Source organism: Amblyomma americanum, chromosome 9 (genome assembly GCF_052857255.1).
Source record: "Amblyomma americanum isolate KBUSLIRL-KWMA chromosome 9, ASM5285725v1, whole genome shotgun sequence".
Lineage (NCBI taxonomy): Eukaryota > Metazoa > Arthropoda > Arachnida > Ixodida > Ixodidae > Amblyomma > Amblyomma americanum.
In genome coordinates, this window is record NC_135505.1 from 111,172,763 (window position 1) to 111,198,782 (window position 26,020).

General features: G+C 48.7%; 1 protein-coding gene across 2 annotated transcripts; it reads left to right on the forward strand.

Moving 5' to 3' along the window:
- The first annotated feature begins 2,493 nt into the window (after positions 1-2,493).
- Positions 2,494-12,072, forward strand: LOC144104075 (TNF receptor-associated factor 6-like). 2 transcript variants are annotated; one of them, XM_077636867.1, is made up of 2 exons: positions 2,494-2,824; positions 10,528-12,072. In XM_077636867.1, the coding sequence occupies exons 1-2, from the start codon at positions 2,555-2,557 to the stop codon at positions 11,632-11,634; spliced, it is 1,377 nt and encodes a 458-aa protein (XP_077492993.1). In that variant the 5' UTR covers positions 2,494-2,554; the 3' UTR covers positions 11,635-12,072. The 2 variants fall into 2 exon arrangements, with proteins under 2 accessions (XP_077492993.1, XP_077492994.1); XM_077636868.1 differs by lacking the exon at positions 10,528-12,072 and adding an exon at positions 7,090-8,101.
- The last annotated feature ends 13,948 nt before the right edge of the window (positions 12,073-26,020 follow it).

The window sequence follows — 26,020 nt, forward strand, 5'->3', positions numbered from 1 at the left end:
CGGCACATCTTTCTTCCTTTCTTCTTTAACTCCCTCCTTTATCCCTTCCCTTACGGCGCGGTTCAGGTGTCCACCGAGACATGTGAGGAAGTTACAGCGTCATTTCCTTTCCTCAAAAACTAATTTTATAGTGGCCAACGAAATGGGACTCCTCCAGGATCGCCATTTGCATAAAAATTGGGAGCCACCCGTTTGACGCAAGATGTTCGAAGTGGTGTCGGATGACTTGGCATGTTCCTGAGGATAAGATTACTAACTGAGATGAAGCCCAAAGTATGTGTGGGATTCGCACCGACGACTTTTCTGACCCCAGACCATGCATTCCGATGACCTTCAGACGGCCCAAGCGTTTGTGGCAGCGGGTTCCGGATGGTGTTAAACGATTCAAGGTGTTATGATGCACACAGTAATAAAATTTATCAATTGACGTAGTGAAGAAATATACCGGATATAATGAATGTGGCTATAAAACGCAATAGTACTGCAAAACCGATGGGGTTGATAGCGATGCTTGTGTCTCAGAAGGAATGTTTCCCAAAAAGAAACATCCGCGGATGTTTGGATGTGGTCTTCTCTACGTATGTTTGCTGAGCACACCGATGTAAACACTTGCAGCTACCGTAGTATAGCTAACGCTCTTAAGTCGAACAATGGGGCAGTGTTGGCGGAGAATTTTTTATACATTCAAGTTAGGGTATAATTGCGCTGTCTTGTGAATGGTTTATTTTGAAACTTTGCTTTTCACATTATATGCGCGGCTGCAAAAATTCCTCGTTTTATAGTGGCCCGCATACACTCTCGCAGCACTCGCTGTTAACGCCGGCACTTGACACTTCCGAGAAGGCGACAGGCACGAGCGGAATCCGGTCCATTGGCACAGAAGGCCAGGGCAGGCATAGATAGAGCGGTGAAACAAGCAGCCTTCTAATCGGCGCATGTCACACCCGCACTGGAGATATGGCAGTGCACGCACACAGACAGTCACTTGCGAAATCCGGCCGCTGAGAACGGGCTGTAGAACAGCCAGACGTGTACAGGAAATAATAATAATAATAATTGGTTTTTTGAGGAAAGGAAATGGCGCAGTATCTGTCTCATATATCGTTGGACACCTGAACCGCGCCTTAAGGGAAGGAATAAAGGAGGGAGTGAAAGAAGAAAGGAATAGGTGCCGTAGTGGAGAGCTCCGGAATAATTTCGACCACCTGGGGATCTTTAACGTGCACTGACATCGCAGAGCACACGGGCGCCTTAGCGTTTTTCCTCCATAAAAATGCAGCCGCCGCGGTCGGGTTCGAACCTGGGAACTCCGGATCAGGAAATCCAACGCAACGAGTGCTCCTTCTTTTCTTTTTTTTTCAGTTTTGACTTCCGGCGATCAGATGGAGCTCTGTCACTAAGCCTACATGCCCATTTCCAGGAAGCAGCGCAAACGCAACGGACGGAAGCAAAACGAGCGCTCTTCCGGTGCCTTCCCTTATAAAAATGGTCTATAGACAGTCTAAAGACTTCAATTCAACCCTATTGCATTCCTATAAATATTTCTTTTTCTCTATTCATAGTCCACAGACCGCCTATAGATAAAAGTCTACAAAAAGTGTTTACATGCTCATAAATCTGTAGATTGTCTATAGACTGTCTATGGGATTTGTAATGCTCATAGATTTTTCTCTAGGATTTGTCTATAGACTTTATACACAGAAGTCTATGGACAATCTATAGACTGTCTAAAGAAATTTTTGTGAGGTTTATGTGTTCCTATGCTGTGACAGCCATTGTTGCCTGAAAAAGAAAACATGCAGATTTGTCAACTTGAGTATGTTCTTAGCGAATCAAGCAAAGATAAGCAATTCAAGTGTAGCTTGTTTCTGAGAGTAGAATGCAGCGTTCTTGCAGCATTAACTACATTTAAAACTTGCTTGGTAGTAAAGGGCATTTTCTTCGTGGTACGTAGTTAGAGAAAACGCTGACGTCCATCTGCTCGGGAAACAGACTGCTGTTCAGATGGAGCCACCGAGGAGATTCGTACGGGCAGAAGGGGATCTCGAGAACGTGTCCGGGTGCCACTGTGTTCCCGTGGTCTGTGTGGGCGCAGGGTGTAAGGGCATTTTGTGAGAGAGAGGGAGATCAGATATATCTAACGCCATCCCTTCTTTACTTCGCGTACGGCAAAAATTCTGGACGCTTTTATCCACCAAAGCACCCGTCGCGGCGGCTTCCACCTGCACAGCCCCCTCCCTTACTTGGCCGCCGTCTCAGCGCGCCTGCGCATGCTCAACAGGCACTGCAGCAGACGACGCCGCTGCGCCCAGTATTACTATTTCCTTTATCTGTGAAGCAAACCAAAAGACAATGGAAGTTACTGGTCAGGCCGGCGCAACATGTGCTGCGCCGTGTTATCGCCAAGAGGCAGCCGAGGTCAGAGTCCAAAACTGCACCGATAGACAAGGTTGGAAACAGAGATAAGGGCGCAGCTTTGTGGGGTGCATTAGGCAGGTATTTCAGTTCCAAGCGGAGCAGACGGACGTGTTGAACGGTACGCCTCCCTGGAAGCATGCTCTACACGCTTGCGGGGTTTTCTCCAGACCTCGATTGGCGGCCCCTACTCTTCGCCAAGCCTATTCCTCATCACAGGGTATGCGGCGCCTGTGGACTGGTGCGCAGGAAGACGGCGTTCCTTCCATGCATGCACGTGCTGTGCGAGTCCTGCTACGGGCAGTGCGCGCAGGAAGGCTCTCGCATCTGCCCCCTCGACGGCTGCCACTTCCAGGACGAGGACGTCGAGAGGAGGGAATGTCCCGCAGAGGAGGTGCTTCGAAGAGAGGTATGCGATAAGGGAAAGAAACTACAGACGCCTTGCGCTTCGGGTTTCTATTTGATTATGCGTTGGATGCTTTAACGTAAGGGCATGTAATGCGAAGGCGAGAATAAGGGTAACAGAGTGGATTCCAAGAGAAGGCGAGCGTATAGGCTAGGAAGGAGAAAGAAGCCGAGCAGGCCATGAACGAGACACGGCCGTACAGCATTCATATGCATGTATGTGTGTGTGTATATATACACACACACATCGACTGAATATAACAATAGGAAACAAGAAGAAAAAGCACCATGAAGCCAATGGGATGCGAACCCACGACCTCCGAATCTCGCTCCGACTCGGACGCCGGGTGTTATATATAGCGGGTTGTTCATTTTACAGGCGTGATGTGCGGAGGTCATAGAGCGAGGGGCGGTGCGGGGTCGACAGGGTACTCCCGACTGCGCGGGAACCATGGTCTATCTCCTTCCCTCTCCTGCGCAGCCTCGGCGGCGGTGCCACAGAAAGTTGTCCTCCTGGATTGTAGTAACGTTCAACGGACAGTGACCTTACCCCTGGTCCTTCTCATTTTGCATGCTAAAATGAAACAGGACCTATGCTGCATGCCCCTGCAGAGCGTGTCAAAAGCTGTGTTGTTGGGGATGGAAGAACAATAATTTTTTTGTTCCCTGGGCCTCGAAGGAGAGCGATATTTCAGAAAACGAGGCATAGAAGGGGATGCGACGTGTTTGTACGCGGCAGGGAGAGATGCGAGAGTGGAGAATGACGCTGCGGCGCAGACACCCGGGGTCCGAGCGTCGGCGCGAGATTCGGAGGTCGTGGGTTCGCATCCCATTGGCTTCATGGTGTTTTTCTTGTTTCCTTTTGTTATATTCAGGCGATGAAATAATTACACATTAATCTTCGATTAATTAACACCACAAATTGTACAAAAAAACACTCCCTGTGCTCCTTAGTTTCGGTGACTGTTGGCTTACGTCATGTATGTCCCAGCAGAGTGGGTTATCTTCACTGTCTGTCGCGCTGCACTGTCGTGCTGCGTGCTGTGGCAACTGGTTAGTATTATAAGGAACCCTCTACCGCCAGTATGGGTGCAGCGGACCGCCTCCTTGGACAACTACGGACATGTATAAACGAAGACCGTGCAGTGTAAATGAATAAGGGAATTAAGGATGGTGCAAACACCTTGGTCATTTTTCTGAGTAAGTGTCGTGTATACGTGCTATCCTCTGCGGTGCATCATTTCCACGAACCTTCAGTGGAGCCCCGGTGAAAACTCGCTACTACTGGCGATAAATTCGGCAGAATCTGCTTGCAAGGAGCGCAGGTGACGCGGTGACACTGAGGCCTTCGCAACGTGCGAAAAAACAAACAAACTTGAGGCTCCAATCCACGCTGTGAAGGTGGTTGGACAGCGAAGCTGTAAAATGACACCAAATTACTCATTGCGACGTCACTTGAAAAATCACACACGTGGCTCTACAAAGAGTTAATCCAGAGGCAAGTGAAAGTTACTTATATTACCCTTTATTACTTCACAACGACACTCACGACTGCTTTATGATCAGTGTGATAAACAGTGAGATTTTCAGTTCTAACTGTAGAGATATTTTTTGCTAAGGTTCAACTCAACCAACCATCATAAGTGGTGGTTGAGTTGCAATAGTGAAGCACGTGAGTGTATAACTCTTACATCATGAATTGGATGAACCACTTCTAGGCTATCTTTGTGTTGCGGGCGCGAATTAACGGCAGGATGCCTTATTACTTTCTCGAACTGTTTATTAACAAGGTTACGTTTAGAGCGATTACATGGGTGCGTACGCTCCAGCGTCCATCTTGCGTCTCCCGTCTTCCTCCCCAGGGTTGCTAGCCGCCTGCTCGCCCAGTGTTGCCGGACAACTGCGCTTTTTCAGTTGCGCGCGCTCGACGCGCATCGGAAGCTCTGCTAACATTCGGCCATTCTGGCATCATAAGCGCCCTCGCTTTCATCCGAAGGCTCCTCAATGTCTTTGACGTCTTTGTTCGACGTGGACCATGTTTTTAGCGAACTGATGTGAGCCGTTGTTGCGTAGTGCCTGCTTCGTGTCCCCTTCAGTGCCGCGACTCCATGCGTGTCGTTTGGTTTAACTTCGGGGACTACTAGCGGCCCTTTGTAGCGAGGCTGCGTCTTTGTCGGCTCGCCGGTGTGATCGGTCGCACATCGCAAGACGACTACGTCGCCAGCCTTGAGCGCGTCTCCACTGCAGTGACGCATGTCGAACCTTTTCTTGTCCTTTGCCTGAGGATCCAGTATACTCGTTCGCACTTCAGCTTGAAGTTTTTCCGGGTTCGTCCAGGCGACATTACCTTATGTCTCTGCAATCTCATGCAACGCTCCGTCGTGAAATTTCGGGGTTGTAGCCATAAAACACCTCGAACGAAGTCCTTCCGGTACTCTTGTTGTGGGAAGTGTTGAGGAAAGCTTCGACACCCTTTAAACCAATGTCCCATTCTCGCTGGTCGTTTCCGACCATGGTGGTCACGATGGTCGGAACAAGGGTTCGGTTGACCCTCTCAACTTGACCGTTCGCGCGAGGGTGTCTCGTTGAGTTCAGCACTTGCTGGATATCCCTGGTTTTGCAGAATTCCTCAAATGCTTTTGATGTGAAGCACGTTCCTCGGTCGGTTATTATCCTTTCCGGCAGACCGTAACTTAAGGTGAAGTCCTCACAAGACTTGATCACACTTTTTGCCGATGTGTCTCGTGGAAGGAAGAGCTTCACGTACTTTGCCAGGTTGTCGATGACGACAAGGATGTACTTGTTTCCCTTTTTGCTTCTCACAAATGGGCCCAGGTTATCTGCATGAATGGTCTCGAGCGGTCGCCGCTCGAGGGATGGGGTGCAGGAGTCCCTTTTCTTTTCCACTTGGCACCTTGCAGATCAGACACTCAAAGCACCACCTGATGTGCTCACGGACGTACCTGCGCATCCCTGGGAACCAGCATGTTTCACTGATCTTTGCGAGTGTCTGATCAAGCCCGAAGTGACCTTCCAAGTCGTGAAATTTAACACAAACGCTTTTTCGCATTGACTTAGGCATAACGTAGAGCAACTTTTTCTTGCCGTCTGCCTCTGTTTCGCGAAACACTCGTCCCTCCTTCAGCACGAAGTTCTGTGCCAAGGCGCGTTCTTCTGCAATTCGATCGCATGACTTTTTCTCTGTAGTGGTAGCTATCCGACGAACTTCTTCGTCTGACCTTTGATATATCAAAGCTTGGTAGTGCAGACTGATTGTCATCCACATGTCCAGTTTGTCGGCGATGACGTTATCCCACGGATCGCTTGGGTCTTCAACTGCAGTGTGACTCATCGCGTCAAGGTGCTCCATCTTCGAACCTGGTCGATGGCGTATGTCGAAGGTATACTCCTGAAGCATGTCAAACCATCTGGCTGTCTGCGGCTTGAGTGTCTTTGCGGCATTCAGGTATACGAGAGCCTGACAGTCAGTCACAAGGGTGAACTCGATTCCAACCAAGAACGGTCTCAATCTCTCGACGGTCCACACGATTGCCAGCAGCTCCAACTTACTCGAATGGTAGAACCTCTCAGCTGGGCTGGTCTTTTTGCTAACGTAGTAGACGGGGTGTAGGACGTCATTCTCGTCCGCTTGAAGGAGAATGCCCGCACAGGCGTCGATGTGCGCCTCGGTTCTCGCCTTCGTACTGTAGACCTGCAGCACAGGATGTGATGTCAATGCGCTCTTCAGGGCCTGAAATGCGTCCTCCTGATCTTGATCCCAGTGAAATGCCTCGCCTTTTCGAGTTAACCGAATCAGCGGCTCGCTCAGCGCTGCGTAACGCGGGAAAAAGCGTCTGAAGAAGCTGGTGAGCCCGAGAAACCTCTTGACTTCATGAAGGTCTTTCGGCACTGAGAACTCATCGATTGCTCTTACTTTGTCACTTCCCGGTCTCACGCCGCCTTCACCGATGACGAAGCCAAGGTACTCGACTCGGTTATCTGCGAATCTACACTTTGAAAGTCGGAGTGCCAGTCCTGCATCGCGGAGAGCTCGAAGCACTTTCGTCAGCTTTTCTAGCATCTCTTCAAAATTGTTCGCAGGTACAAGGATGTCATCAAAGTAACATGCTGCTATAGTATTACGGAGATTTCCCAGAGCTGTGTTCATAAGGCGCTGGAACTCTGTCGGTCCATTCGAAAGTCCAAAAATGAATCTTTCAAAATTCCATGTTCCGTCTGGGGTCACAAAGGCGGTCTTCTCTTTTGCAGATTCCTTCAAAGGGATCGGAAGAAAGCCGTGCACGAGGTCAACCGTTGTGAAGAGCTTGCTTCCTGCGAGCTGCTCGACAGCGTCATCAATTAGTGGCAAGGGGTACTTGTCCTTGACTGTCTGTGCATTCAGCTTCCGATAATCGACTACAAGTCTCGGTTCGCCGTTTTCCTTGCGCACGAGAAGTACAGGGCTTGCGTAAGGTGACCGTGACTCCGTCGCAATTCCTGCGGCCTTCCACTCGCTGACAATTTTCTGCATAGTTTCGCGCTCTTCTTTGCTTGTTCGGTAGGGCCTAGAAGAAACCGGCGTGCTTCCTTCCTTCAGGACAATGTCCATTTCAGTGAGGTTGGTGCAGCCTAGCTCCTCAATATTCGTTGCAAAGCACTCGCGGTGTTGGTTGAGGAGTTTGAGTAGGTCTTGTCGTTCCTTCGTCGTCACGTCGTTGCCTGTTGCAACATCCTTTTCGTGGATCGGATCCGCGCATGCCGTCTTCACTTCCGTTGTTTCGCTTGTCGTACTCAGCTTAGCCGTGTCTATATTTACTTCTTCTACTCGACCAAGGCTCATCCCTTTCTTCAGAACCTTCTCGCAGTTGCAAGTGTTTGCCACAGGTACACTGAGCTGCTTGCTGGCAACATGAAACACGCTTCCAGTCATCGTACCCTTTCGCTGGTACAGGACGTCAGTCTCGCCTTCAAGGTCTGCACTTGCCATGATGAAATTCACTGGACGTGGCTCGAGGGCTACGTCGTTCTTTGTAGTGATTTTTATGGCTTGGATTTGGGTGAAAGGTTCGAGATGCCTGAATGTTTCCTCTCTCTTGTCCATGATTTTGAAGGTGTCGTCTACCTTGACATAAGCGATGTTAGGAAACTCCGTACACGTGCGACCAATGATTAGAGAGAGCTGCTGTGCTGCGTCCGGCACAACATGAAGCACGGCGTCTTCGCCTTTTACGCCATCTATCTCTATTGTTATTGTGAATCTTAAAAGGCATTTGGCAGGGCTTTGGCCAACTCCATACAACTCCAGGTCGTCTTCTTCGAAGCAAGAGCAACAACCCATGGCGTCGGATGCCTTGATCGTGCAGACTGAACTTCCGGTGTCGACGAGCGCATCATAGCTCTTCTGGTTGACCACCGCAGTCTTTACGTACTTGATGTTGGGTAGCTCGCTACTCGATGACGCAGACACGTATTGTGATGACTGTCCAGCCCCCGGCTTTGTGGTTTCATTGTTGGTGTGGTGACCAGGCATCGGACAGTCTTTGGTTTGGTATATAGGGGTTTAATGTCCCAAAGCGACTCAGGCTATGAGAGACGCCGTAGTGAAGGCCTCCGGAAATTTCGACCACCTGGGGTTCTTTAACGTGCACTGACATCGCACAGCACACGGGCCTCTAGAATTTCGCTTCCATCGAAATTCGACCGCCGCGGCCGGGATCGAACCCGCGTCTTTCGGGCCAGCAGCCGAGCACCATAAGCACTCAGCCACCGCGGCGGCTTAGGCGTCGGACAGTCTTTAACAACGTGACCGTGTTTCCGGCATCTGTAACATTTCGGTTCTGTGGCCCTTTCAGCGCTACCGTGCGCGATCTGCTTCGGCTTGGTTTCCACGCCTTCTGGTGTAGCCGACACACGTTTGCTTCCACCCTGGCTTGGTGGCCGGTGGCTTCCATATGGGAGCTGAGGTAGGCTGCCGCCCCTGCTTCGAGGCTTTTTGCCGCCTCAAGCAGCTCCAAGGATGTAGTAAAGCTTGCTGCTTTAAGCCGCAGTATCGCAGCGTGGTTTGCATTCTGCAGACCCGCAACGATCAAATTCTTTCATTGCGAATTGTCCTCCTTGATATCGCACTTTGTGCAGATATAACTCTTGCCGAAAAAATAGTCGACAATGGACTCGCGTGGACCTTGCGTACGGCGGGGCATTCTTTCGTAGGGGGCAAGTGGGTTGCTCTCATCGTCGGGGAAGACCTTCTGCAGCTCCTACGCCCATTTCTTCCAGGTCTCCAGCTGCTTCCCCTTGCTCTGTGCCACTTCAAGGCAGCCCGCTTAACTTCGACGCTGCAACAGCGAAAACGACACCGTCCCTCCAGCCGGCCTGCCCCGCCACCATCTTGACATTCGATATCCACTCCCTCGCGCTCTCTCTCGCTCCGGTCCCCGCAATGGCGGTGCCCGAGAAGGCGGGAGTGGATGCCGACAACTCCGGCATTGCTGTAACTTGTGCGTTGCCTTGGTTTTGGGCTGCCAACAGCTGTACGTGGGCTAGTTGTTCGGTGAGCGTCGTCAGCGACTTGATTATTTCTCTGTCTTCGGACATGGAGATGCTGAAGGGGTTGCTGCTAGCTGACCGCTTCACTTCGAGGAATCAGAGTACTTGAAGGAGGCTCACCGGTGCCGTCTTCACGTATAGGCGGTGTCGTTGCCGTTGCCTTTTTCCCGTTGCACCAGGCTTTAGGAGGCGGTAATCCCACTTCTGATTTGTAAGCTATCTTTGTGTTGGGGCGCGAATTAACGGCAGGATGCCTTATTACTCTTTCGAACTGTTTACTGACAAGGTTAAGTTGAGAGCGATTACATGGGTGCATACGTTCTAGCGTCCATCTTGCGTCTTCCGTCTTTCTCCCCAGGGTTGCTAGCCTCCTGCTCGCCCAGGGTTGCCGGACAGCTGCGCTTTTTCCGTTGCGCGCGCTCGGCGCGCACCGGAAGCTCCGCTAACACACATGTTTTGCGGTTTTGGTATATCCACCTTAATTTCCCCGACAATGGTGTTATCCATCGCTATTGATGAGAAGTGCGTTCGCATGAAGCACTCGATGGCAGCTTTGGGTGCGTTCGGCGAGATGTATACCGTGAACATTACGACTCCATCGCTTGTGTTCACGGCACACACATCACGGCAGTCGACTTGGCCTGCATGCATTATGAGCACTGCACTTCACACGAGGTCTTCGAACGACGTCGACCCCTTTCGAAGCAACTGCAAACCTAATGTTTACCGGAACGCGTCGGACGGTGTTTCCATTGTTCACACGCGCCTTATCATTCATTATGTGCTTTTGATGCTTGTTTTGTGGTTTTTCTTATTCAACGCGAGTGCTGAGATGTATGCCTGATTTCAAAGGGGATATGCTCTTTGAATGGAGTTCTTGGCCTGGCGTTTCTTGCTTACGACAACGACACGAAAACTTCCTTGGATGGCAGAGGTACACAGCTTCGCTGCAAAAAAAGAAAACAAAAACAAAGTGTTGCTCTACCTACGCTTTTGCACGCACACGAACACAGGGATATTAGATAACTGCATATAGGTAGTTAAAACAAATTCAGCGGTCGAGAGCAAATGGGACCAAAGTTATAGCTTGCTGGGAACTGTAGCCGGATGGCTTTATTAGTCACAGTCGTTTTCAGCGCATTCTTCTTTTATCATCTGCAGGTCAAGTGCTGGAACGAAGAACACGGCTGCGGGACTGTGGTGGCTGCTTCCCTGCTCTCCGAGCATTTCCAGCGAGAATGTCGACACCACTCGGCACGGTGCCCCAAGTGTTCGGCCTCGGTTCTTTGCAGCGATGTGTGCGCACACCTGAGATCGGACTGTGCAACAGCGTCCACGCCTCTTGCACCCGAGTCTGGCCATCAGCTAAACGACACGGATGACGCAGCTCCTTCATCTTTCCAACGAGTCATTGAAGACCACGTGGTGGAAATGAGAACCCATCTAAGAGAGCTGGTTACTGATGTTCAGTGCCACGGTGATAGACTGAACGAAATCTCCCACGGGATAAACAGTTTTAAAGAAGCGCTCGCAGGAAAACTGACCCAAGTAACGAGCCAAATCCAAGAAAGTGTGACAACAGGTGTGCGCGAAATCGCCAGTGATAATGAGGAGTTGAAAGAGCACATGATAACGCGGAGTGACAGTATTTTGGGTAGCCTAAACACGCTAAAGAAAATGCTTAAAGTGGAGTCGAATGCCGGAAACATAGAGAGCTGTGAGGATTGCTCACGGATTCTCGCATCATTTCATGAAATGAAAGTTGAAACTCTGAATAAATGCGAAAATACACTGGACCGCATTCAGACATTGCTCCGAAGAGATGAACCACGAGGAGAGCATGTGATCTTCGATGTCAAAGGATTGAAATCGCTCGAGGAAAAGGCGCTGAAGGAAGGCCGAGCTAAGTACCACAACGACCAGGTGTACCTGTGTGGCTACTGCATGTCACCTGGAGTCTGCCTAAGAAAGGACGACGAATCAGTGCACCTGCATGTGAGGATGCTGTTGCAGAAGGGTGACAACGACGACGCTGTTGAGTGGCCATTCCAGCACAAAATACGGCTGGGGGTAATAGACCAACGAGGTTTGGCGAGATGCTTCGTTGAAATAAAGCCCCGCCGTGAATATGAAAAGGTACAAAAGCCTACAACATCCGGTAACCTAGCAAGTTGTTTTCTTCATCCGTCGTTTAATCTTCGCACTCTCAGGGACCGTGGCTACGTGTTCGAGGACACGCTTCGGATTAAATGGGAAGTGCTGCCGTGAGCCTCGCTGGCAGGAGACGTCGGATGGAAGCCATTCCTTTCCTCTTGCATCTGTTACAGCATTTTGTTGTTAAAGTTGAGCCTATCCAGCACACATATTAAGAATTTTGTTGCTAAATCCATCTGAAGCACAGAGTCTTCATCTGGAATAATTTTGTTTTTGTAGCAGCTTCATTGCTTCATGTTTACCACGGTGGGTAACTTCACTTCTTTACTCTGATTGTGACGGCCACGCAGGACTGATAACAGGAAGAGATTCCCTGCAGCTCAATAAGGGGTCAATAATTGTCTATGCTTTCGTGGCAATGGTATTGAATAACCGGGAGAAAGACAGATGACCCGTGGTGAAATGAACGGCCTCGATGATCCAGAATGTGACCTTGATATAAGGCGACAAACTTGAGGTGAGAAATTACTAATAAAGGGAAGTTGGCATCATTTTCTTACGTTCCTTCTTTATTTTTTTCCCCTGGTGTGCCATGAATTAGAACGCCTGTCTCGGAAAAGGCGATGTTGCAGCCGCGGATGTGCTTTGGCTTCATTTTCTGCCCTTCGGACACACAGCATCGGGTGTTCAACTGCTGTTCCCAAAGCTAGCTGCCGCGGGTGGTCGCCTGAGCTGTGAGGAAAATGAAGAAAAAAATTAGGTTAGGAGATGTCCGCTTCATTCATTCCAGACCTGGTGTTTATGGATGAGCCTATCTAAGTGGCAAAACGACATTGCCGTGCGTGAGATGTTTCGCAGAAAGCCAAAATTCGTGCCTGAGCAAACTCGGCCGCAAGAGGAGTTTAAAAACTTCTGCCTGTCATGATAAACACCTAATCTTCCTATCAGTGCGCACTTGGTCACGGCAGTCCGGTGGATCAAGAAACCTTTAGCACAGGAGCCTGTTTATCTCATTTCCCCAAGCGTAGGTTACAACTGACTTGAGGGCCTCGAGCATCTGGCAATTCATCTTTGGTATGCAAATGTTCCATCCACAATTGGATGGAGTTAAGCTTAATAGCCCTTGCATATCTCTAAACCATACGCCTTATAAAGACAGAGCTTCACAAAAGAATTCATAAAACATTAGTCTGTCTGCTAAATGTTTGTCCAAGTACCATAATTATTGTTCGGTCCTGGTCAAGAAAGCAAAGGCGGGGTGTCTCAACCTCGTTTACGCCTGAACACACACACACAAAAATAGAGGAACGAGGAAGTGGAGGTATATCACCGGTCGAATGATACTCGATATGGACCTTTTAAAGGGTGCAACAAAAATGTGGAAATAATAACCACTTTAAACGGCATGCTGCGTGGAACAGTTGAATGCGATTTCTGGCATTGAAAGGGGCAGATATGCTGCACCGATATTCCGTTCTTCTAACTTCGAATCTCTCGTTTTCGCCTCATTTGAGTTTCCCCCTTTAGGTGGTGATGAAAGGAAACACCTTGTTGATGAAAACGGGGTTTCTTGATGACCCTGTGGTTCTAACTCGCAAACATTCACGTTACTCGAGGAAAGGAGAAGGTTAACTATTTATTTACAGCATGAATAAAACGAGAAAAAACAAAGCAAGGAGAAAACTATTTACATGGCTAAACCGTTGATCAGACGAATTCAGCCCTCGTTCAACTCAGAGCGCTTGTTTTTAAACTCTCTGTCTCCGCCCTCAGCGCGGACAGCCACCAATAAGATTACAAGCGACTCACCTCTCCAATCAGTGGCTAGAGAAAGGAAAATAAGGTTTCCGCCAACTAATCACAGATTGGGGAAAGAGTGCTGATTAAGCATTTGGGAAAGGAGAGGTTGCAATCAAATACACAAACAGCACAAACGCAACCACCCTCTCCCACGGCGCAGCTGTTACCACTTTCCTATCTCTTCGGCACACGCGACAGACATATGCCGACGAGACGATCACTAAAGTTGTTTACAGAACATCGAAAGAGAAGAGGACAGTCGTTACGGGAATAATGGGTTTCATGGCCACTCGGCTCCAACTACTCAGCCCTACCTCGTGCATTCCCGAAGCCTCGGCAAACCCTTGACAACGAACACATGTCGACAACTGTATCTCGTTAGGGTTCTTCCCGGCGGCGGACCTGATTGCGGCTATCCCACCTGGCCCTGTGGCAGTCCTCTGCGACTCCCGGCCAGCCCTCCAGCTGCTGTCCAGGCAACGTGGCCACTACCTCCCAGCTCAGGGCCCGCCTGCACGCCCTGGAGGATGCGGACCACCGGATCACGCTGCATTGGGTGCCGGGCCACTCCGGCATTGAGGGCAACGACCTGGCCGATGCTTCGGCCAAGTCAGCTCACGCCGACGGGTCCCCGGTTTCCCTAGCAGTGACCCAGCATGATTTTGCCCGCCATCTCCTGTTGCAGGTGGTGCAGACCCTTCACCCGGACCGGAGAATTGCGGCCCGAAAGCCCTTTCGCCGGCTCTCGGACCAGCTGCCCCGGCGGGACCGAGCCCTCCTCCTGCGTCTCCGCATCGGGTGCACGTGGACGCCCTCCAGGCTGTACGTCCGTGGCAGGGCCTCCTCCCCTGCCTGCCTCCCTGCGGTGACGCGATGACTCTCGACCACCTTCTGCTGGCGTGCCCGACCCATGATCTCCCCAGGCGACGCCTGGAGTCGGGCTACCGGGCACTTGGTCTCCCATCCACCACGGAGAACGACCTTCTTTTCCCGGCCCGCAACCAGCTCCAAGCGCACCGGGTCCTCCTTTCCTTCTTCGGGGAGTCCGGCCTGAGCATCCTCCTCTAGACCTTCGCCCGTCTAGCACGAGGCGATGGCTCTAACCGAGGCTCCTTCCTCCGCCCGGTGCTTGCACACACTCCCAGTGCACCGCGGCTTCCCCCTCCCAGGTGCGAGCTGGAGTCGCTGCTGCGGCGGCGTGACGGCGGGACCGCAAGACCCCCTGACTGACCCCTGGCCACGGTTTCCACCGGACACGACGGCGACCACTTCCCCCTCCCCTCCCCTCCCCGCCCTACATCCCCTTACCCTTTCCCCTTGTCCCCAAGAGTGATGCCCTAAGGGCCACCATACGTCGGGACCAGTATCCCCCTCCCCCCTTCATAGCATCAACCACCACAACCATTCCCTTCGTGAGCCTAGGCGGCGGCGCGCGCGTTTCGGGAGCTGTCCTGCAAGTATCGCTTTTTTCCGTGGTGCGCTCGTCGGCGACAGCCAGCTGAAATTTCTGTACAGTTATCGCTTCCACGACATTACGACGACCCGCATAAAGGTACGCATTTTATCTCAAATTTCACTTCATGAAGTGCTGTACCTCTTACCTACATGCCTTGCGCATTCCAGGACCTCGTTTTGCTGCTGCAGGAGCACGTGGCTGGTGTCGTGCTGGTGTTCAAAGTTTTGCAACGCCATTACGACGACCCACATAAGGCGCGGCTTGAGGACCGCCGGCGTCGCCAGCTGAACCGCCGTCTGCCAGTGCAGTGCAGCTTTGTTTAATTCCTTAGACTTCTCGCGCTTTGTCGAAATCGACGGCAGCTGTGAAAATTTACATATTAGACCTCGCTACAGCATTATCCCAGCGCAGCGCGCCTTTGTTTCTTTGCGTTGGAAAGCGTTAGAAGCGCGCGCCGTCTCGCGCTTTGTCCAAGTCGGCTCTAAAACTCGCGCTAGGCCTCGTTGCCTTGTTTACAAAGTGCACGGCTTTGTTACTGTCAATGGCAAGCCTCTGCCACTACAGTCGGCGGCCTTAATTTTTATGATCGCTGTCAGCTTCAACAGCAAGTCCAAGAAAAGTTATGACGATCGCGCGGTGTGGAAATCCGCGGTAGAGACAAAAACTCGTGCTTGTACCTACAGACTTACCCAGCTCCAGTGCGCCTTTATTTCCGTAGCAACTACTCGCGCTTTGTAGAAATCGACGCCAGCCGTGAAAGTTTACATACTTTGATACAAGACCTCGCTACAGCATTAGCCCAGCGCAGCGCACCTTCATTTCTTTGCGTTCAAACTTGTATGCAGCACACCTTTGTTTTCTCGTTACTTTTGTTCTTTTCAGTCGTTTCCTGAATCCGTCCAAAGAGCCGGGTTAGGTGGATGATTGTTCGCCGTCAATGGAACCACATGGCGATCGCACTGCATACAGCATGACTTTGGTCCCTGTGTTTTTAAATAAAAACATCAGCTGTAGAAGATCATGGTCGTGTCCGAGGATTGCTTCGACAGCTGGGGCAAAACCATGGGGACCGCACACGCCGTGTCGTCACTGCCAAGTGAAGAGGCACAAAACGGCTGTCAACCTTAATAAAGGCCCTTCTCGGGGCCGCCTCAGCGTTTCCTGGCAGATCACACGCTTCCCACCCTGTGCACGTGTTCTCCTCATTTCCAATTAAATAGGCCCTTCAAACCCTGAAGAAGCCTTGAATTAGGAACTGCTAATATCAAGATGGTGCATGGTACTTGAGATACAATGGCAAAGGTGAAGAAGGCTTGAGCTACACGTAAATAAAAAAAGGTTGGGGGTACCCAGATAACAAGCTGAAATGGTTTTGGACAGGGTTCCTAGTTATTCGATATAAAAGACTCAAATAATGCATATTCAGAGTTATCAAGGTTTTTGTAGAAATATACTCTAAGCACTTTGTCTTCAAGAACATTAAGCAATCTAAACGAATAAGAAAACCATGGATCACGCCAGAGCTCAAAATAATGATAAAGCGCAAAAACAAGTTGTACCATGCCTTTTTGAATAATCGCTCTCTAGAATCTCTAATCTCATTAAAAAAAAACAAGAAATTAACTAAATTCAGAGCTTAGGCATGCTAAGATTGTGTATCAACAAAAACTGTTCTCTGATGTTAGAATGGAATATTCAGACGCTGTCTGGAAAGTTGTAAATAATTTGTTACGTCGCAATACGAAAAATGCGCCAACTCAACGAATAATCTATAAGGGCTCTGAATTATCCGGTCAGGCTCTTGCTGACCATTTCAACAGCAATTTTGTAACTTCCCATTTACCTATGATGCATCTACCTGAATTTCCTTCATCTTGTAGCCCTTTCGAAAGCCTTTTCCTTGAGCCCACCAATGAGACCGAAGTATGTACAACCTCTATGAATTTAAATAGCAAAGCTTTAGATGTCGACAATATTCAGATAAAACCAGTCAGTATGTACTATCTTTTTTCACACCTGTGCTTGCATACATCTTCAATTTGTTAATTGAAGCGGGAGTTTACCCGGAAGAAATGAAGAAAGCAAGAGTGACAGTTGTGTTTAAAGGGGGAGATAAAGATGTAGTATCCAATTATAGAGAAATGTCTGTGATTCCAGTCTTTTCAAAGGGCTTGGAAAAAGTTCTCTTCCTGTGTAGTGAACTTTTTTAATGCAAAACAAATCCTGTCTGAGGCTCAATTTGGCTTCCGAAGGGGCAATTCGACGGAAACAGCTTTGTTATCACTTAAGGAATATATCCTGCAAAACAATGAAGCAGGTATTCTCACTGTCGGACTCTTCATTGATTTTAGTAAGGCTTTCGATTCCATAAACAACCAAACTTTAACTCAAACTTTCTCAAAACGGAGTTAGTGGAACACCTTTAGACCTCGTGAAATCGTACCTGCAAAATCGAAAACAATCTGTCTATATCCACAACCATCAGTCTTTTTTTCTGGCGGTACGAAATGGTGTGTCTCAAGGCAGCATTCTGGGCCCGATGCTTTTTAACATCTATATAAATGACATTGTGCACATTTATGACAAAAGCTAAATTTATTATATACGCCGATGATAGCAGTATACTAATCTCTGGTCACGACATAAGCAAGTTACTTGAAGAGTGCAACGTAAACCTTACGAAACTAGACAGCTGGTCCTCTTCTAATTGCCTCCAAATAAAGCCTACAAAGACTAAGGTAATAATTTTCCATGCAAGGAAGAAGCCAGTCGAACTACAACGAGCTCCTAAATACGCAGTTCTAGAAATTCAAATTGTAGACAGCCACAAAATCATTGAAGTTACTTTCTCGTCGCATCTCAGCTGGGTTGATTGATTGTAAAACATTTTATTCGCCGGGAAGAGCTTGGCAAGAGGTCGCGTTAAGTGGTCGAGAGTACATAGCCCTCGACGACTTTGTCAGCCCACTCCACCGCCAAAACTTGCGTTCTGGGGTCAGAGCTAGCCAGCACGGTCTCCCACCGCTCGAGAGAAGGAGCTGTAACTAGATCACCCGGAGGTGGCTCTATTTTGCAGTCCCACAGGATGTGATCATAGGTAGCACGTTGGCCACAGTGTTTGCAGTTTGGGTTGTAAAGATCTGGATAAATGTGCGCGAGGAGTGATGGGGTGCGTATCGATCTCGTCTGTAGACGACGCCACGTAACCTCTTGTTCTTTAGTAAGTCTTTTGTCTGGAGGGGGGAAAATTCTCCTCTCTAGTTTAAAATGATTGGTGAGATCATGATATGTGATCATTGAGTCCTTCGTGAAATTCAGGGAGCCAGACTCATCCACTGCCCGGTCGACGAAACCTCGGGCTTTATTGTGGGCTGCCTCGTTCCCCGGATTCCCCGAATGGGCTGGGACCCATATCAATTCGGAATAATTTGGTGAGAATTTGGTTGCGTTAAGGATTCTAAGGGAGGTGTTTGTAATTCGCCCTTTAGCGAAATTATTGATACCCATTTTGGAATCGCTGAGGATGATGCTCCCTTGGGTATGTGCTAGGGCGAGGGCTATAGCCGCCTCTTCTGCCGTTTCAGAGGATTTCGTTTTGATTGTCGCCGAGACGATGTGGTCACCATTTTCGTTCACAACCACAACTGCAAAGGCATTGGTATTTTTGTATTCTGCCGCATCTACATAAAGTGTTGCAGCGCACTGTCTGTATTTCTTATGTAAGGCTTTGGCTCGTGCTTGTCTTCTACCCTCATGGTGTAAGGGGTGCATGTTTTTGGGGAGTGGTTTGATTAGTAGGGCCGTCCTATAGGCGTGGGGTAAGTCTACTTTAGCATCGTTATTCGTAGGTTGAAAGTTAATTCCGAGCCTGGTAAGAATACTCCTGCCAGTTCTGGAATTGGCTAATCGCGCTGTTTGAGCCATTAAATGGGCTTCTTTCAGTTCATTGTAGGTGTTATGTATTCCTAACCTCATAAGCCTTTCGGTTGAGGCATTTAGTGGGAGTCCTAACGCAGCCTTATAGGCCTGCCGTATCATGCTATCCCATTTGTCCTTTTCTGCTTTCAAAAATTTCAGATAAGGGGTGGCATAGAGTATCCTGCTCAGCGCAAAGGCCTGCACTAGGCGGCATAAATCTCTTTCCCTCACCCCTTGTCTGCGGTTAGCTATGCGGCGGAGTAATCGCGCCGTCGCTTCTACCGTGCGTTTTAGCTTAGTGAGTGTGTCAGTATTTTTTTCCATTTGTTTGTAAATACAACCCCAGTATTCTCATGGTCTGTACCTCTTTGACAGATCGTCCATTAACATAGACGTTTATTTGCGGGGGGGATGTCGTGGTACGCCTACCTCTTTGTTTACGACGGATCACGAAGAGTTCAGATTTTTGCTCAGAACAAGTGAGGCCGGAATCCCATGCGCATGCCTCGATGATGTCCACTGCTGCTTGGAGTGTGTCTTCTATGTAGCCTTCGCATCCTTTGGTTACCCAAAGTGTGATGTCATCTGCATAGAACGTGTGATGTAGGTCTGGTATTTGTGCCAGTTTGGGGGGAATTTTGATGAGGGAGAGGTTAAAAAGGAAAGGGGACAGGACGGAGCCCTGTGGCGTTCCTTTACTTCCTAGTTTGATTGGGGCAGACTCTATTGTTCCGACCGTTATCACTGCTGTTCTGTTAGTGAGGAAGGATCGGATGTAGTTGTACGTCCTTTCTCCGGGGTTGATTTCTGACAAATTTGTCAAGATGGCTTTGTGGGTGACGTTGTCGAAAGCTTTAACAAGGTCTAAACCCAATATTGCTCTCGTTCCTGTTCCCTCGTCAGCTTCAATTATGTCCTTGTTAAGCTGCAAGAGAATGTCCTGGGTAGATAGTTGGGCCCTGAATCCTAACATTGTTTCAGGTAGGAGGTTCATGTCCTCCGCATAGTTTTGGAGCCTATTGAGGATGACATGCTCCATGAGTTTGCCTAGGCATGATGTTAATGAAATTGGGCGTAGATTCTCAGTGCTGAGTTTCTTACCCGCTTTAGGAATAAAAGTGATTTTCGCGTGTTTCCACTCTGGTGGTATGTTGCCTGCATGCCAGTATTTGTTCATAAGGTCTGTAACCGCCGCGATCGACGTTGCGTCTAAGTTCCTGAGAGTCTTATTTGTTACTTTGTCTGGTCCTGCCGCAGATGTTGTCCGCAGTTTTCCAATTGCGTACCAGACCTCTGCGTCTGTGATGTCTGCGTCTAAATTTGGATTAGGAGTCCCCTGGTAGTCTGGTTGTGTGGTACTATCATCCGTGTTTAGATAACGTTCTGCTAGCTCTTTGATTAGGTCTTCAGTTGTACCCTCATATTTATGTATGAGTCTGTACAGTTGACTTTGTTGCACGGGACGTGTTTGTTCTGGATCGAGCAGGTGTCTTAGAAGATGCCATGTCTTCTTATTTCCGAGCTGTCCATTGACGCTTTCACATATTTGGTTCCATTGTTGTGTTTAGAGAGTAAGTGTATGTTCCTCGATTCGCCTCTCGATTTCAGCGATCTTTTTGCGTAGTCGCTTGTTGTGTTTTTGCTGCTTCCAGCGTTTATGGAGGCCTTTTTGTGCCTGCCACAGGTGTAACAGTTTTGAGTCTGCAATCTGCTCCTCCTTCTCAACTGGCACCACAACGCTAGTGGAGCTGACATCCTCATTCAGGGAGATAACCCAGTCGCTAAGGTTAGAGATCTCCTTTGGAGCTGTTTTGTCGCGAAGTTGCCTGAACTTGTCCCAATCCGTGGTTCGTATTTCTTTTGCTTTGTTTTTAAGTTTTGTCGTGGGGAAGGTGATGCTAAGGATGAAGTGATCACTACCAAGGTTTTGCCCGGTGTTGACCCACTTTGCGTCCTTGACGTTTTTAGAGAGGGATAAGTCTGGAGATGTGTCTACACATACACTGTTACCCATGCGTGTGTGGTCGCTCGGGTTGTTTAGCGTTGTGAGCCCTAGTGACTGTATTATTTGCCAGAGCAGGTTCCCTTTCGGAGTTGCTTTGGTATATCCCCATGCTGGGTGTTGAGCGTTGAAGTCTCCCACAATTAATAGTTGAGCCCTAGCAGCCAGCTTTACTGTGTTTATCAACAAGTGTGGGAGTCCATTGCCTCTGTTTCTGGGAGGGTTGTATACATTAAGGATGAAGAGATTTGAGCCTCCTTTTTGCCTTGGTACTATTTCAAGTCGGGTGTAATCTTCTTCCGAATCATTTATAAAATGTTGAATTGCGGTGATATTTCTATGCACCAGAGTGGCTGTGAAGGAGCCGGCTGCGTTACTAGTATCATAATGAGGTGGCAGATATGCTTTATAGCCTGGCAGTGTAGCCCTGCCGCTAGCTTCTTGCAATGCAATCACGCCTGGGGTTGGAACAGACGGTGCTTGTTGGATGTGGAGCTGCAAGTGGGCCCGCTTGCGGCGGAAGCCTCTGCAGTTCCATTGCCAAATTTCAAATTTTTGGCGTGGTGCCATGTTGGGTTATAGATGGTTGTGGCGTCGTGGACAGATCCAAGGTGGGGGGTAGGCGGGCCTCGATAGTTGTAAGCCTATCCATTATTTGCTGCATGCAGGTGGCTATTTGGGATACCTGTCCCTCTAGTGTTGCAAAGCGAATATCTATCTCTGCAAATTTGGTAGTAACGAGGCCTTGGAAGGTTGCTTGTTCTGTTGATATAGCGCTAGTTCTCTCTGACAGAGTATTGATGTCTGCCCTGAGTTTGGTAGGCGCTTTCGACGGCTGCGGGGTGTCGGCTTCCGAAGCCTCGGCCTTCCTACTCACGTGAAAATTCAAATTTATCATACTCTTTTCGGCTCCGTAACTCTGTTTGGGCAACCACCACAAAAACAAATGTGATAAATATACAGGTTCTGCAGAAGAAAATGATCCGCTACATTGCAAACCTTCCTTATCTCTCTCTCCAACGCAAACTGCTTTTAGAAATTAAAACATAATTCGTTTTGAACATATGTATGTTTTTCGCATTTTGAGGTTCTTTTACCATTCTTCTCCTGCTTATAGAGATTTCTTAATACGTACTACACATTTAAGGACCGCTTCGAATCGACGCTACACCCGAAACACCGATCTTTGGTATATTCCATATTTTCGAATTAATTATAAACTACAAACGCTTAAACACAATTTACCGACCACTCTTAATAAGTACAAAGTTTTGGCTAGTGTTAAACCAAGCGAGTTAAAAATGTATTTTGTTAATGTATAGCCAGGTTGCATTTTATGTGCCTCTGTTGTCTGCCTGTGCCATGTATGCCTTTTGAGTGTTTTTTCTCTATATTTTTCTGGGGCCTCTTTTTGTTTTCATGCATCTGTAAAATATTGTTAGTGAACATACATGCTCATTGTTTTCATTGCATTTAATCTATATGTCACTTGCTTCGTTGTGTTTTGTGTGTGTGTGTGTGTGTGTGTGTGTGTGTGTGTGTGTGTGTGTGTGTGTGTGTGTGTGTGTGTGTGTGTGTGTGTGTGTGTGTGTGTGTGTGTGTGTGTGTGTGTGTGTGTGTGTGTGTGTGTGTGTGTGTGTGTGTGTGTGTGTGTGTGTGTGTGTGTGTGTGTGTGTGTGTGTGTGTGTGTGTGTGTGTGTGTGTGTGTGTGTGTGTGTGTGTGTGTGTGTGTGTGTGTGTGTGTGTGTGTGTGTGTGTGTGTGTGTGTGTGTGTGTGTGTGTGTGTGTGTGTGTGTGTGTGTGTGTGTGTGTGTGTGTGTGTGTGTGTGTGTGTGTGTGTGTGTGTGTGTGTGTGTGTGTGTGTGTGTGTGTGTGTGTGTGTGTGTGTGTGTGTGTGTGTGTGTGTGTGTGTGTGTGTGTGTGTGTGTGTGTGTGTGTGTGTGTGTGTGTGTGTGTGTGTGTGTGTGTGTGTGTGTGTGTGTGTGTGTGTGTGTGTGTGTGTGTGTGTGTGTGTGTGTGTGTGTGTGTGTGTGTGTGTGTGTGTGTGTGTGTGTGTGTGTGTGTGTGTGTGTGTGTGTGTGTGTGTGTGTGTGTGTGTGTGTGTGTGTGTGTGTGTGTGTGTGTGTGTGTGTGTGTGTGTGTGTGTGTGTGTGTGTGTGTGTGTGTGTGTGTGTGTGTGTGTGTGTGTGTGTGTGTGTGTGTGTGTGTGTGTGTGTGTGTGTGTGTGTGTGTGTGTGTGTGTGTGTGTGTGTGTGTGTGTGTGTGTGTGTGTGTGTGTGTGTGTGTGTGTGTGTGTGTGTGTGTGTGTGTGTGTGTGTGTGTGTGTGTGTGTGTGTGTGTGTGTGTGTGTGTGTGTGTGTGTGTGTGTGTGTGTGTGTGTGTGTGTGTGTGTGTGTGTGTGTGTGTGTGTGTGTGTGTGTGTGTGTGTGTGTGTGTGTGTGTGTGTGTGTGTGTGTGTGTGTGTGTGTGTGTGTGTGTGTGTGTGTGTGTGTGTGTGTGTGTGTGTGTGTGTGTGTGTGTGTGTGTGTGTGTGTGTGTGTGTGTGTGTGTGTGTGTGTGTGTGTGTGTGTGTGTGTGTGTGTGTGTGTGTGTGTGTGTGTGTGTGTGTGTGTGTGTGTGTGTGTGTGTGTGTGTGTGTGTGTGTGTGTGTGTGTGTGTGTGTGTGTGTGTGTGTGTGTGTGTGTGTGTGTGTGTGTGTGTGTGTGTGTGTGTGTGTGTGTGTGTGTGTGTGTGTGTGTGTGTGTGTGTGTGTGTGTGTGTGTGTGTGTGTGTGTGTGTGTGTGTGTGTGTGTGTGTGTGTGTGTGTGTGTGTGTGTGTGTGTGTGTGTGTGTGTGTGTGTGTGTGTGTGTGTGTGTGTGTGTGTGTGTGTGTGTGTGTGTGTGTGTGTGTGTGTGTGTGTGTGTGTGTGTGTGTGTGTGTGTGTGTGTGTGTGTGTGTGTGTGTGTGTGTGTGTGTGTGTGTGTGTGTGTGTGTGTGTGTGTGTGTGTGTGTGTGTGTGTGTGTGTGTGTGTGTGTGTGTGTGTGTGTGTGTGTGTGTGTGTGTGTGTGTGTGTGTGTGTGTGTGTGTGTGTGTGTGTGTGTGTGTGTGTGTGTGTGTGTGTGTGTGTGTGTGTGTGTGTGTGTGTGTGTGTGTGTGTGTGTGTGTGTGTGTGTGTGTGTGTGTGTGTGTGTGTGTGTGTGTGTGTGTGTGTGTGTGTGTGTGTGTGTGTGTGTGTGTGTGTGTGTGTGTGTGTGTGTGTGTGTGTGTGTGTGTGTGTGTGTGTGTGTGTGTGTGTGTGTGTGTGTGTGTGTGTGTGTGTGTGTGTGTGTGTGTGTGTGTGTGTGTGTGTGTGTGTGTGTGTGTGTGTGTGTGTGTGTGTGTGTGTGTGTGTGTGTGTGTGTGAACATTTTTTTTGCTTGAAGTGCGTTTGGCGTGTACTGCCATTTCAGAGGCGCTTGGGCCCAGGCAAGCTGCTTTTTAGCAGCTTTTAGCCCTTGCATCTCTCTAGGATGTAACTTGCATTCTGTAAAAATGAAGTGAAATTGCATTTGGAAGAGAAAGACAAGGTTTCATTTTCCAGTGTAACCTTGCGTCTCTAGAATGAACAGAGAACGTTGCCTCACACTGCTTGGGCCTGTCATTTGACCCCTCGTTGACCCCAGGGAAAAAAAAAAGACGTCTCTAGGAAACTATTTACGGGATCTTTCCCCGGCTTCAGGAGGGGAGGGGGAGGGGGGTTGATGGCCTCCCCTTTGTCGGGTTCGGCGCGAGATGCGACGCACGATGGACAAGACGACGAAAGGAATCGGTCAAAGCTGCCTTTCCGAAATTAACCGTGACTTACAGGTGCCAATAGCTGTGTTTGGATTCCAGAGAAGTAGCAGCCGAACTCCTAATCCTCCTCGCCCATTCCCATCGGGCTCCGCGTGCCATGTAGCCATGTGCGGTGAAAAGAGCAGTGTGCAGAGTTTAAATGAAACAAGTATGAAGCTATACAATGAAGCAAATTACAGACAGCTAGAGGAATTTCAAGAGAAAACTGTGTGATGCTAGTTATCTCAGTCAAAACTAATGCAGTCAACTATTATTTCGTATTTTTTTTACCCAACAGATATAGAATGTCTGAAGATGAATGTGTACCAAACACATCGGTGCATCAGTTGTGATGGCTGAAAAAAGTACCAACACATAAATGCCCTTGTCGTGATAATCAGGAATACCGAACAATTAAGACCTGCTACAAACATCTTTATACGTAGCAATTTAAATGACTCTGTAGGAAGCTTTTTGGGTAAAAAGGACAGTATGGCAGAAAGGAGTCTTTAGGAAATGCACTGTGTAGAAATAGCCATACCAATTTCATGTCATCATTCGATAAATGTAACAAATATCATGCAAAGAAGCTTGCTGCATAGTATAGTTGCAAGTTACTGGTTGCAGACCGCTCTGCAGTCACTGGACTGTGATTGTGTATGCACTGCATAACAGAGCGTGGATTGCAGAGCAGTTAACCAACAAAGAGATGCTTGTTCATATTGTTTACCACGCATATAAACATCATCATATAAACATCATCATATAAACATCATCAGCATAACAATTTATGCTGATATCTGCATCTGGACCGCGTCACGTTCGCGCTATATTACCCAGCAACGTCTTCAGAGAGCACTATTGCACATTTCGATGTACCTGGCTTCCAGAGGTCTTCGTCTCGCGCCAGAAAAGAGTGTTGCAATGGCGTTTACAAGAAAAACGATGACCCGATATCCGCTGCTCCTAGGCGGACGATCGCTGCCATATGTACGATCTCAGCGATTCCTGGGTGTTGTAATCGACTATAATCTGTCATGGTCACCTCAGATCCGTGCGAGGATTACTGCAGCATCGCAAGTGTTCAGGTTCATGGCGGGAACAAGGTGGGGTAGCAACTGCCGATCAATGCTTCTGCTTGAAAAAGCCTATGTTGAAGGAACCTTGCGCTACTGTCTACCAGTGCTTCAAAGATTATCTACATCAAGCAATAAGACTCTCAATGCCGCACGGAACAACTGCCTGCGAATATGTCTTGGCCTCCCAAAGGGTTCCTCTGCATCAGGAACAGTAGCGGAGGCAGGATGTCTCCCACTAGAGGTAATTGCCGCCCAGGAAACTATGCGTACCCATCTCCGCCATGTCCTGCAAGGGAAGAAGCACTTCCTACACCGTGTCCACCTAACTCACAGCAACTCTAGCTTTGGCCAGGCAGTGCAGCTCCTGCCCCTTCCTACTATTAATCAGCCTCAGAAACTACTACCTCTGGCCTTTCCTCCATGGACACTCTCTCCTCTAAAGGTGAAGAAG